Source organism: Parambassis ranga, chromosome 17 (genome assembly GCF_900634625.1).
Source record: "Parambassis ranga chromosome 17, fParRan2.1, whole genome shotgun sequence".
Lineage (NCBI taxonomy): Eukaryota > Metazoa > Chordata > Actinopteri > Ambassidae > Parambassis > Parambassis ranga.
In genome coordinates, this window is record NC_041037.1 from 4,849,588 (window position 1) to 4,861,952 (window position 12,365).

Genomic DNA, 12,365 nt, shown 5'->3' on the forward strand with positions numbered 1-12,365 from the left:
TGCCCAATATTATTGTTGCAAATAAAAATAATAAATGGATTTAAAAGGTGCACACTTACTTTTAAATGAGTTTTGTAATAAACTCATAAGCATTTTTTGTCAGCCTCAGTAAAGTGTTTTAAAAATTTTATATCTATCATAGTGTAAAGAAGAGGGTCTGTGTACGCCAGTTTCAAGTTATGTGAGTGCAGTGTGTCGCCACCATCGCTAGGTGGCAGCAGCGAGGCAGCGCTTTGTCTCCGCCCAAAACAAATACTCCGAGGAAGAAGTCATCAACAAGAAATGCGAAAGTTTACCTGGACTGTCACTCGGATTCGATCTTTTCAGTAGGAGGGATGGGACTCACGGCAGTGAGCAGCTTTTTATATGTGTTTTTCTTTACTGTACTCTTGTCAGGGGGATATCTACGATGGGTAAGTGCAACTTAGCGTCCGTGCTCATGTGACTATTACATGACTCAGCTCAGGCTGCTGTTGCTATTGTGATGTGTTTATCTAACGCGGCTAGCGCAACGAAGATTTAGGTTGGCACAGATTATCTATTTTAAAGCTCTCATTCTTTAAACGTTAGCCAGTAATTGGCTTAGTATTATCGTAAATAAGATGCTAGCTGCTACACTACTCTTGCTATGTTATTGCAAAGCATATGCGAGTAACAACAGATGTTAGCTCTGACATTTCAGAGACCGGTTGGTCTGAGACAGATTGCAATCCTGGGACCGATGTCGCAACAAGTTTCGGTCTGTCATGGCGTGATATGTTACTATAAAGCTAAGCAAATATGTAATGTTTTAATCAGCCAAGCTAGGTTGCCCATAAAAGTTACGTTAGCAAGTTATTCTTGAAGCTAACATAAAACTTTAACGTTAGCTAGCATCATATATGTCTATTAATATCAAGTCATAGTGTCATCTGAGCTGCGAAATTCATTCTATAAAGTCACCAGCCATGAAGACATAACATTGAAATCTTGATTGTAAATTCAATCAAAAGCTGCTTTGGCAGATAAGGACAAAAATATACGACTATATATGACAGATAAATCATTGTCGATACTGGCAGCATTAAAGATTTTCAGGTTTATATATAAAGTATTTTTTAAACATGCCCTGGTGCAGATGTGTTATCAATGATCTCATCATATCTGTTCAGCCTCACAAGGTCGATCATAAAGAAACTAGACACAACTTTATGGTGATCCCTGCTCCATCCATTTTACTGTGATTTAATCAGGTCTAAACCTACACTTCTTCTACAGATGCAATTAGGTCAAAGAACCTCTTTGAAGCAAAAATATTAGAGATAGATTAATCATTACTCTTTCAAGATAAGATATCAGCACCTCACTAAAAAAACAAGAATGTCAGGACCAGTCAAAATATTGATTATCTGCAGACTGCTGTGTTAACAGATGAAACAGAGACATGTTACTCTGTCTGTTTCTTGTGTTGGGATCAAGGTGGTATGATGGTTTCTGTTGCACAAACCCTGGAGGATTCTGGTTGTTATCCTAAATAAACAGTTTCGTAGTTACACAGTAGGGTAACTGGCCTTCAAGCCAGTTTATAAAACTTTGTCCTAAAAGTACTGATATCTGTGGTTAATGTGAATTTGGCTCCTAAATGCACAAGTAGGAAAAAGTTTAAAATGTTGTGTTCTCAGAAAACAGTTTGAAGAGTAAGTGAATTAACTTCCCCAAGTTGCCCAGGGAACACGTGAGACCACTAATGCTGAATAGACGGATACAAGCAACGATTTGAGACTTAAAAGCTGTTGTTTAAAATTGATGTTTCTTCTATTGTTTTAAGACATCTATAGATGGTAATCTTCATGTTTTAAGTCATTTACAGATGTGAAACATTCAGCTGATGCAAGACTGCAGCGTTCTTCAAGTGCTAGCTTTTAAGGAAACACCTCTGCAGAAGTAAAAATGTTATTTTCAGACATGCAAATCAGAACATACTAAACACACAGGAAATGAAACATGCTCACAAATAACTTGAAAAAAAATAAGATAAAGATAAACATCTCAACATTGTTTTAGCCACTCAAACCCAATCACATGATTCACTGAAACATGTAGAGGAACTCTTCTGTCCTCTTGCTCACTACTTAAAAATAGATGTAGGCTTAGATGAGTAAAAAGCTGCACGTGGTTCACCAGACACTAGACATGTATGCAGACTGGCACAGTGAAAGTCAAAGCTTAATGGATTTGCTGTACGCTACACAAATCATCAATGTTTCCTTTACTAACAGGTTGAGGCCCAACACTGTGTGTGGTATGGCGAGTGCGGGGAGTCAGAAAAGGTACCTGGAAAAAAGTACAACTGCAACTACACTGGCCCCCCTCGTCCGCTACAACCTGATGGTTATCAGCTTCTAACGGTACATAACATCACACTCAAAACAGACTGTAGCTTTTATAGCTCTGCTTTATTTTGCACAATGGATAATAGGTTTCACACACTGATGTCATCCTTTTTCCCCCCATATTTGACATACAGGAGCTTTGTCCAGGATACGACTATGGGAACCGAAGTCTCTGCTGTGATGTTACCCAGTTGCACACTCTCAAAGGGAGCCTCCAGCTGCCTCTTCAGTTCCTGTCTCGGTATGCAGTGCGGTTATAACATTAACTAATGAAGAACGACATGCTTAGAATGACATTATCAAACCTGTCTCTGAACACAAAGAACAGGCTATTTTTCAATACACTGTATGAGCGTCTACAATCTTATCTGCCCGGTCTTGGCTTAGCATGCTTTGTGCATTTTTTTACCACAGCACAGTGTTATGACGTAGTTGTTTTCATAGCGCACTTTGACACACTTTTTAACTTGTTTTATTATTCTTCTGTTAGTTGTGTGATGATCATGTTGTAACTTCTGCTCCTGGTCTGTCTGTATGCAGGTGTCCTGCCTGTTTCTTCAACTTGATGAACCTCTTCTGTGAGCTGACATGCAGCCCCCACCAGAGTCAGTTTGTGAATGCCACCGAGTTTAATGGAACCAATGTAGTTGCAGTGGATTATTATATTGGACAAACGTTTGCTAATGGTGAGTTCAAATGGAAAAACTGGTCATTGTTTTACTACTTTTTGTACTTGCTTTGTAAGGTGCTTATGAAGCTTGTATGGAATCTGCTGAGCAAATGTAATCAGTTCCCTACTCACACATGATGTCAAGCTATCAGTTTTGCAACTCTATAGCTATGACTAAGGGTCACATCTGTGAAACAATTATCCTTAAATGCACTCTTGACTTCTCTCAGCTATGTACAATGCCTGTAAGGACGTCCAGGCCCCATCTAGCAACGTGAAAGCCTTATCGCTGCTGTGTGGCAAGGATGCAAAGGAGTGCAATGCTACTAACTGGATCCAGTACATGTTCAACATTAACAACGGGCAGACTCCTTTCCCTATCAACCCAATATTTTCAGGTAAATCATTTTTTAATGATCAGCATTTCAACTCTCTGATGTCTCTGTTAGTATTATGGTGTTTTGTTTTTCTTTACTCAAGATGTTGAGGTGTCTGGCCACGCACCCATGAACAACAAGACATATGCCTGCACTGAGGGCCTTGAGGATGGTTCAGGTCCCTGTTCCTGTCAGGACTGCACAAAAGCTTGCGGGCCCAAACCTATACCTCCTCCTCTCCCTCCTCCTTGGACCATACTCGGCATGGATGCAATGACTGTCATCATGTGGATCTCTTACATGGCCTTCCTGCTCGTCTTTGTCGGAGCTGTACTGGGAGCTTGGTGTTACAGGTAATGGCTGTTCGCATTGAGGACATGCTGTATCTGCAATAATATATTGTTTCTAAAATTTGCTTTTGCTTTAATATCTAACTGACATATGTATACAGGAAAAGGACCATCATGTCGGAGTATGGCCCCATTTTGGACAGCAACAACCCTCTGTCACTCAACAGTGATAACCCTGACCAAGGTATAGCCATACTTTACAGTACCTGCACTGTAGTAAAAGTAACAAGATTGTTGTTTGTCATCTGAGCCAAACTAACTTCTGGTATTTGTCCTCCCCTCAGTAAATGCATCATGCTGTGAAACACTGGGTGAACGCTTTGAGAACTTTCTGCGGACCCTCTTCAGCATCTGGGGATCTTTCTGCGTGCAGCATCCATCTGTGGTCATACTAGGCAGCCTGATACTGGTAGTGGCGTCCTCTGCCGGCTTGGTCTATATGCGCATCACCACTGACCCCGTCGAGCTGTGGTCATCTCCCACTAGCCAGGCTCGACAAGAAAAGGACTACTTTGACAGCCACTTCGGCCCCTTCTTCAGAACTGCACAGCTTATTCTAACCACTCCGCTCAATGACACATACATGTACTCTCCGTATTTTGGAGGATCAGATGTCCCTTTTGGAGCCATCCTGGGTAAAGACATGTTGCACCAGGTGGGTTGCATTAGAGCTATTGTGTTTAGTATAATTTTTCTTTTACCACATAAAATGGGAACCTCACATATGAAGCACGGTTTTAGATCTGAAACTGTGGTTTAAAGCTTCTCTTTTTTCCTATTCTTCTTTCATTTTAACTGATCAGGTGCTGGATCTGCAGCTTGAAATTGAAGGTCTCGTAGCCACATATGAAGGCCAGAATGTCACTCTGAAGGACATCTGCTTGGCTCCGCTGGCCCCGTACAATAACAACTGTACCATCTTGAGTGTTTTGAACTACTTCCAGAATAGCCACGCTATGCTGGACAAAAGCATAGGAGATGAGTTTTTTGTCTATGCCGACTTCCACAGCCACTTTCTCTACTGTGTCAGGTAACTTTGGTTCACTTTATATGTTTTATGTCCTTACTAATAACCCGACAATCGCATGTTTTACCCCTCCCTTGTAAACTTGGACTAGAAGGTCAAATCCTCTGGAAACAAAACAAACTATCAGTTTTGAAACTGCAGCTCACAAGATTCACTCTCTTTTTTGAGACAGTGCCTTCTTTAAATAGTATACTTCAACTTCCTCATTAGCTGTCATGTGTCAGGTGGTTTTTGATCTTCTATTAAAATAGGTCACAGCAAAACTTTCATTGGTCCGGTTTCTAACTCTAGGTTATTTTTTCTTTTGCAGTGCACCAGCTTCCCTCAATGACACCACCCCCCTCCATGACCCCTGCTTAGGCACCTATGGGGGCCCTGTCTTCCCTTGGTTGGCACTTGGAGGTTATGATGGTGAGTTCTGAAGTGTACAAGTGTGCGTGCGTGCGTGCGTGCGTGCGATCCATTTGCCATCCATGTATCTCAGTGGCTAGACTAGGAAGTGAAAATGACCCAGCTTCTGCCTCTGCTGGTTCAGTGGTTGTAAACACGGTCACCTCTGATGTCTCGCATTTCTGCTTTTATTAGCTTTACCTCCAGCATGACCTGGTCAGGTTCATTCCTCATTTTCAGTTAAGTTATATGAAGTAACATGTTACAATCCCAAAACAATTATACATGCTCAAAATGGGATGGGCTACTTGTGGGAGCTATTGTGCAAACTTTGTGTAAAAAGAAAGAATAATTTTTAAATCTTGCTTTATTTTCCCCACTACAGGCACAAACTACAACAACGCCACTGCGCTTGTGATCACCTTTCCCATCAATAACTATCTGAATGACTCTGTCCGACTGGGCAAAGCTCAGGCATGGGAAAAAGAGTGAGACAACTATCTTTTACTTAGCAACGTGTCCTCGGAAGCAGTCGCTCATCATTTACCAATTGTGTCACTTTTGTGTATTTCAGATTCATCCAGTTTATGAAAAACTTCAAAAACCCCAACCTTACCATCGCCTTTAATGCGGAGAGGAGCGTGGAAGATGAAATCAACAGAGAGAGCAACAGTGACATCAGCACAATTGTAATCAGCTATGCTATCATGTTCATCTACATCTCCCTGGCTCTGGGTCACATCAACAGCTTCAGGAGACTCATGGTAAAATATGATTTTTTTTTTGTTTGATGTGCTGATTGCTTTAATCCATGCCTGAAATACTTTGCTTTACTTTATTACAAAGTGTAACTCCTCTTTTCTGTTAGAGAAAATGTTTGGATATACCTTGGTGCTTGTTTGACAACTGGAGGATGAAGAAGATCCTCTGTTTCTGTCCGTACAGGTGGACTCTAAGATTTCTCTAGGTTTAGCAGGCATCCTGATTGTGCTGAGCTCCGTGTCTGCTTCACTGGGGATCTTCAGCTATGCAGGAATCCCGCTCACACTCATTGTGATCGAAGTCATTCCCTTCCTCGTGTTGGCTGTTGGAGTGGACAATATATTTATTATTGTCCAGACATATCAGGTAAACATGTTATGCATATTAAACTGCATGCTGATTTGCCATGCAGTTACAGATTGTTGTGAATTTATTTGATGCCTCATTTGGTTGTGAGAAATTGTGCTTCTAAACTTTCCTGTAAACAGAGGGATGAGCGGATGCCACAGGAAGAGCTACACCAGCAGATTGGTCGTATTCTTGGGGATGTAGCACCAAGCATGTTTCTCTCCTCCTTCTCCGAGACTGTGGCTTTCTTCCTGGGTAAAAATAAAAAACATCTTTTATTTCATGCTGTTTGTAAAAAGATGGGATCAAAAAAGTGCCAGAGTTTCCTGTTGAGTAACATGCTGGTGAATGTGTTTTTTTCCCTTTTCAGGGGCTCTGTCCAACATGCCTGCAGTGAGGACCTTCTCTCTGTTTGCTGGCTTGGCTGTTTTTATTGATTTCCTGTTGCAGATCAGTTGCTTTGTCAGCTTGCTTGGCCTGGATGTGAAAAGACAAGAGGTGAGACTGAAGGAAACCTCATTTCAATCATGGCACTCTTATCATTAAATTTCACAGTGCAGTAGTTGTTTTATATGCTGTTCAGTAAATCAGTTCACTCTCAAGTCAGAAACGTTTAAAATCCTGCCTTTCTCTTCTGCTTGATAGGGGAATCGACTTGACATCATGTGCTGTGTGAAACTGCCAGACAGTCAGGAAGCCAAGACTGACGGCTTCCTCTTCCGTTTTTTTAAGAAGATCTATGCTCCATTCATCCTTAAAGAGTGGGTGCGACCAATCATAGTGAGTACCTCAGTGAGGCCTGCCTCCTGGTAGTCTGTTTAAGAACTGTTTGGCCTTAGAGTATTTTTTTTGCCAGTGTATGATGATCTTTTTGTTCCCTATAGGTGGCAGTGTTTGTGGGAATACTGTCCTTCAGTATCGCTGTGGTGAATAAAGTAGAGATTGGACTAGACCAGAAGTTATCCATGCCTGATGTAAGTTGCTTTGTTTGATTACTAGATATACCGGTATGTAAAAAAAAAAAAAAAGGTGGTAATTAAAAATGGTAATTATCTAATGTCAGTCAATATCACTAGCAAGTTATGTTGTGTGTTCACAGCAGTCTTGTTGTATATCTGTTTCATCATTCCTGTTTTTAGATCCTTTCTGACAGTTTGTTTCTTCTAGGACTCGTATGTTCTGGATTACTTCAAAAACCTCAGTGAGTACCTCTACACCGGCCCTCCAGTGTATTTTGTGGTAGAGGAAGGTCTCAACTACAGTAGCCCAGAAGGCCAGAATGTTGTATGTGGAGGGGTAGGATGTAACAACAACTCCCTGGTCCAGCAGGTCTACTCCGCCTCACTGATCAGCAACTAGTAAGTCTGAGATATGAATACAAAAATATGGTAGTCTGCTAGTCCACACACTTAATGTATGCGTTTCGAACTGGGTGGCAGCTGCGTAATACACCCTGAAAACTATAGATATGATAAGTAATGAGTTTTGTCCATCTTAGCTCCTCTATTGCCTACACTCCATCCTCCTGGCTGGATGACTACTTTGACTGGGTCAAGCCTCAGTCGACCTGCTGCCGCTACTACAACACCTCAGGATCCTTCTGCAATGCCTCAGGTATGAACTTGTTTCATGGTCACCCTCACATATCATTGCCAGCTCTGTACAGATATAGAATAGCATTACAGGGTAGATTCCAAGCAAAATCCCAAAAGTGTCTAAATTGTCTACATGTTAACTTTTTGGACTAAGTATGTAGTGTAGTTCTCTGTTACAGTATTGAATTATATGTATGTACCATGGGCTGTTTAGGATGTTTTTTTGGATTACACCTCTAAAGATTTGTTTGACCTGTAGCCCTAGAATCTGCCAAAATCTTTCCAAAATATTCATTTACAACAAAAAACCTTGCAGTGCAGCTTTGTGAACAAATGAACATGTATGTTCCTGATGTTGTTTTCCTCTAGTGGTGAACCCGTCCTGTGTTTCCTGTCGACCTATGACTTCCAGTGGAAAGCAGAGGCCTGAAGGAGAAGACTTCATGCGGTTTCTCCCCATGTTCCTGTCAGACAATCCCAGCGTCAAGTGTGGAAAAGGGTAATTTGTTTAAAGCTCAGGTTTTTATTAAAAACACAACACATGTTATTGAATCTTTTTGCTTTAACTTTTGTGTGGGAATAAATCCCATAACTCACTATTGCCCTCTTTCCCTCTGGCCCTGTCACCTTAAAGCGGTCATGCAGCCTATGCCACAGCAGTTGACCTGTATCCCGGTGACACAGGCGTCGGAGCCACTTACTTCATGACTTACCATACCATCCTAAAGGAGTCCCCAGACTACATACATGCTCTGAAAATGGCTAGAATCCTGGCTAAGAATATTAGCGAGTCAATTGACCACAAAGTATTTGCCTACAGGTATGTCCTGCTAGTTTAAAATCAAACTTCAACTTTCAATCACTTGTTTAGGGGTTTGAGTTGACTATCGATAGCTGAAGTTTTCTTTGTTTGGAGCTAAGGGTTCAAGGGTACAAGAGGAGGAGAAGTAGGTCATAGATAAGCAGACTACCAAGAATCAACATTATGAATAGCAATGCAGCTAATGTTTGACCTTAGTCACTTAATTGATGGTCCTGTTTTCTGCTTCCTCTGTAACAGAAGAACAGAATGTCATCACTGTTGTAGATCACAACCTTAGATAATCACATAGAACCCCAATCCAACAAAGAAGTGGGTTGTTGATATGAAATTAGATTAGTTGCAGCTATGCAGTGTTATAAAAAAGAACACTCAAATGTCACTTGAAATTCATGGATAACAGCAGATAATCAGCCCTGACTAAAACAACGTAAATAAAGACTAATAAGGATACGAAGTGAGCGCTGCACATGGTATAGATAGGCCATCTTTTTCTATATCCTTAATGACTGTTCACTAATACACTTTTTCCTCCTTCACAGCGTCTTCTATGTGTTTTATGAGCAGTACCTCACCATTGCATATGACACAGCTCTGAACCTGTGCGCGTCGCTGGCAGCCATATTTGTGGTGACAACAGTGCTGTTGGGCTTCGAGCTGTGGTCAGCCGTGGTGGTCAGCTTAACCATTGCAATGATTCTGGTTAACATGTTCGGTGTCATGTGGTTGTGGGGCATCAGCCTCAATGCAGTCTCCCTTGTCAACCTGGTCATGGTGAGAACCTTTTCTTTGTCCTTATATCAATAAACCATGGTCATTTTGATTGGTTTGCCTGAGCAAACATCATTTGTGTTGGCTTTCAATGCTGAATCTGAATGTTTTTCCTGTCCTCTGCCGCAGAGCTGTGGTATCTCTGTGGAGTTCTGCAGTCATATCGTGCGAGCGTTTTCCATCAGTGTGAAGAAGAACAGAGTGGAGCGTGCAGAGGAGGCTCTGGCTCACATGGGCAGCTCTGTAAGTCACACTTTACCTCTTCGCAAATAAATCATTATGGCAGCTGATAATGGATTTCTGTGTAGACCAGGTAAAAAGGAAAGGAAGGAAAAAAAATAAATTGTACATTAATTCTTCTTTAAAACATGTTTCCTCTTCCTCAGGTTTTCAGTGGGATCACTTTAACAAAGTTTGGTGGTATCTTAATTCTGGCACTTTCCAAGTCGCAGATCTTTCAGGTTTTCTACTTTAGGATGTACTTAGCCATCGTGCTGCTTGGGGCAACACATGGCCTCATCTTCCTCCCTGTGCTGCTCAGCTATATAGGTCAGTAAAAGGAAAGGAGATCACTCAAAACAAAATGTGTTTCAGCACACATCGAATGCCCCTTTTTGCTAATTATATTGTGTTTTGACTTTTTGTTTAAAGGTCCATCTGTGAACAAAGCGAAGGTGTTTGCAGCTAACAAGCGCTATGCTGGTACAGAAAGGGAGCGCCTCCTCAACTATTAGCAGGCCGTTTGGGACATTGAACAATGAACTGTTTGTCTGGGAGGGACCGTGTGGGTGTGAGCGCAAAGCCGTCTCTGTGATCACTGACACACTCATCGCCATCGCCACTACTATGCATGGATTTAACTCAGGATTATACTTTGGAGGGAAAAAAGATGCCAGAGGCCTTGTACAGCTGCATCATTAACTGATTTTCCTCAGAAGTCTTTAGCGTTGCACCAGTCCTCCTCCTCATCCTCCTTCTTCCTCACACTACAGGACAGGCATCACTTCAGTATTTGAAGCATGAGCAGCATAAACTCTAACGAGTGGAAGTGGGAGAGACACCAACGGGTTTACAGACAATCCTGAGAGCTACTGTTGATTTGGGAAATTTTAAAAGGGTAAAACTCATCAGTTTTATATATATAGTTATTATTGAAAAACATAAAAGGAATTTTTGACTAACTTTTGTATGACTATTTGATATTAAATATAAATCATTTATTAGCAGGCACATGTTAGACCTACTGTAACAATAGTGGTCTCACAGGCCTCTTTAATTCCTGGCATTGACATGAATCATATCCTGGGTTACATCTACATTTCAAATCAGGCCAGCTAATGCTTGAATGTAACTGTTAGCACAGTACAGCTGTGACCCCATCATACTGGGCTAAAACTGTAACATTCAGAACAGTGGGACACAACGCCATGCAATGTGCACTGTGGGCGTCATATGTTGCTTCCCACTTCGTTTGAATGAATTAAATTCCACATTTGTAGCTATTTAAATCCAGTGGCACATTTCACTTTGGTTAATTTATCTCAAGTGTCCTTTTGAAATGTTTGCAGAGCTGGATTGTTAGAAGTGGTCTGATTTTTTTTTTAAGATGCTTGGTGATGCCAGGTATAAATGGTGTGTTTGTGTTACTGAGTCCTTTTACAGTTACTGAACAACACAAGGTGCAGAAACAATGTTTTAGATTGAGCTCATGCAGGATTAATATAGATTTATTCTGTGCTCATTTTTCCCCCCATTCATTTACCTTTTAATAGTTTTTTAACATACATTGTTTACTTGATATTTCATTACTTGCCCAATCAAAGAAGCAAACTCTAAGTCTCAGCATAAGATTCATGAAAGTTCTGCAGGGACTGTGACCATTCCGTGTTTTTAGTTTTCCAGCCTTATTAGCTCCTACAGTGAAGTTGTTGATGTTTTCTGAAATGTAAGCTATAACTCTGTCAGAGACATTGGATGTATGTATGCTATTTGTTGCTTGTTAACAGTGCTGTGCATTGACAAATCACACCTGACAGAATGAAGATCATTATGGAAAAAGACCAAACAAACCGTGAAGATACTTTTTTTGAACCATTTTAACACATTAAATGGTACTTTAAAAACAAAGCAGAGCCTACTTTTTTGTTTTTGTTTTGCAAAAGTTTATATACACTGATTTGTTTTACATATATGGTAAGCAAAATGTGTAGTGGTATTGTTGATTAATGATGGACTATGCTGTAACTGTGTTCAGTAGCTTAGACTGACCACAGTGTGGCGCCTGGATCTATTTACAGAGCCCTGTGTGCATCCTGTTTTCAGTCATGTAGTGGGAGTGACCTCATTTTTGTGATTTAAAGAGAAGCAGTGCTTTTACTTTGACAGTAAGATGAACAGGGTGCCACTGTTTAAAATGTAGTCAACTCAGCATAAACTTTGTTTTGATTTGATTGTTCAGCCTCTAAACTGGCAGCTCTTGAATATTCACATGAAAAGCTTAAGAGGCCGTCAGTCACTCACATCCCATCTGAAAGTTGTTGCCAAACCTAGAGCCGTTGACTTCCTCCCAGCTTGTGTTGTTGTGACTGTCTGTGCAGCCAGTGTTGTCACACAAACCCCCAGCTCATGATTTATTTATCCGCTCGCCCTGTGAGAGCGGGGCAACTGTTCTTTGAATCTGGCCGGGAGATTAAAATATTAATTTCCTCTGCAGGTCCGCTGTGCTGTCTACAGGGGAGAATGTACAGGTTGTCAGAGGACTGTTACGTAAGATGTGCGAGGTCTGTTCCCATCTTTCATTATGACACAGACATACTGCAGAGCAGAGGGCATTGTGGGTCAGTCAGGCGTGAAAGACTTTTTTTTTAGGAGCAGAGAAATGAC

At 41.1% G+C, this 12,365-nt stretch overlaps 1 protein-coding gene across 1 annotated transcript; it reads left to right on the top strand.

Moving 5' to 3' along the window:
* Positions 1-223: 223 nt before the first annotated feature.
* Positions 224-10,689, top strand: npc1 (Niemann-Pick disease, type C1). Its single transcript, XM_028428337.1, has 25 exons — positions 224-413; positions 2,259-2,387; positions 2,507-2,613; positions 2,913-3,058; positions 3,273-3,440; positions 3,523-3,772; positions 3,871-3,953; positions 4,054-4,424; positions 4,573-4,799; positions 5,107-5,207; positions 5,572-5,674; positions 5,761-5,950; positions 6,132-6,314; positions 6,437-6,551; positions 6,667-6,794; positions 6,942-7,076; positions 7,181-7,270; positions 7,464-7,654; positions 7,795-7,910; positions 8,261-8,390; positions 8,526-8,711; positions 9,254-9,485; positions 9,612-9,725; positions 9,869-10,031; positions 10,134-10,689. Exons 1-25 carry the CDS (start codon positions 336-338, stop codon positions 10,214-10,216), a joined length of 3,819 nt encoding a protein of 1,272 aa, XP_028284138.1. The 5' UTR covers positions 224-335; the 3' UTR covers positions 10,217-10,689.
* The last annotated feature ends 1,676 nt before the right edge of the window (positions 10,690-12,365 follow it).

Excerpts from the sequence above, each read along its gene's own strand:
- npc1 (XM_028428337.1), top strand. The coding sequence starts at position 336 with ATGGGACTCACGGCAGTGAGCAGCTTTTTATATGTGTTTTTCTTTACT. Across the intron at positions 5,208-5,571 it reads GGCACTTGGAGGTTATGATG|GCACAAACTACAACAACGCC; the intron begins GTGAGTTCTGAA and ends TCCCCACTACAG. Across the intron at positions 7,271-7,463 it reads AGAAGTTATCCATGCCTGAT|GACTCGTATGTTCTGGATTA; the intron begins GTAAGTTGCTTT and ends TGTTTCTTCTAG.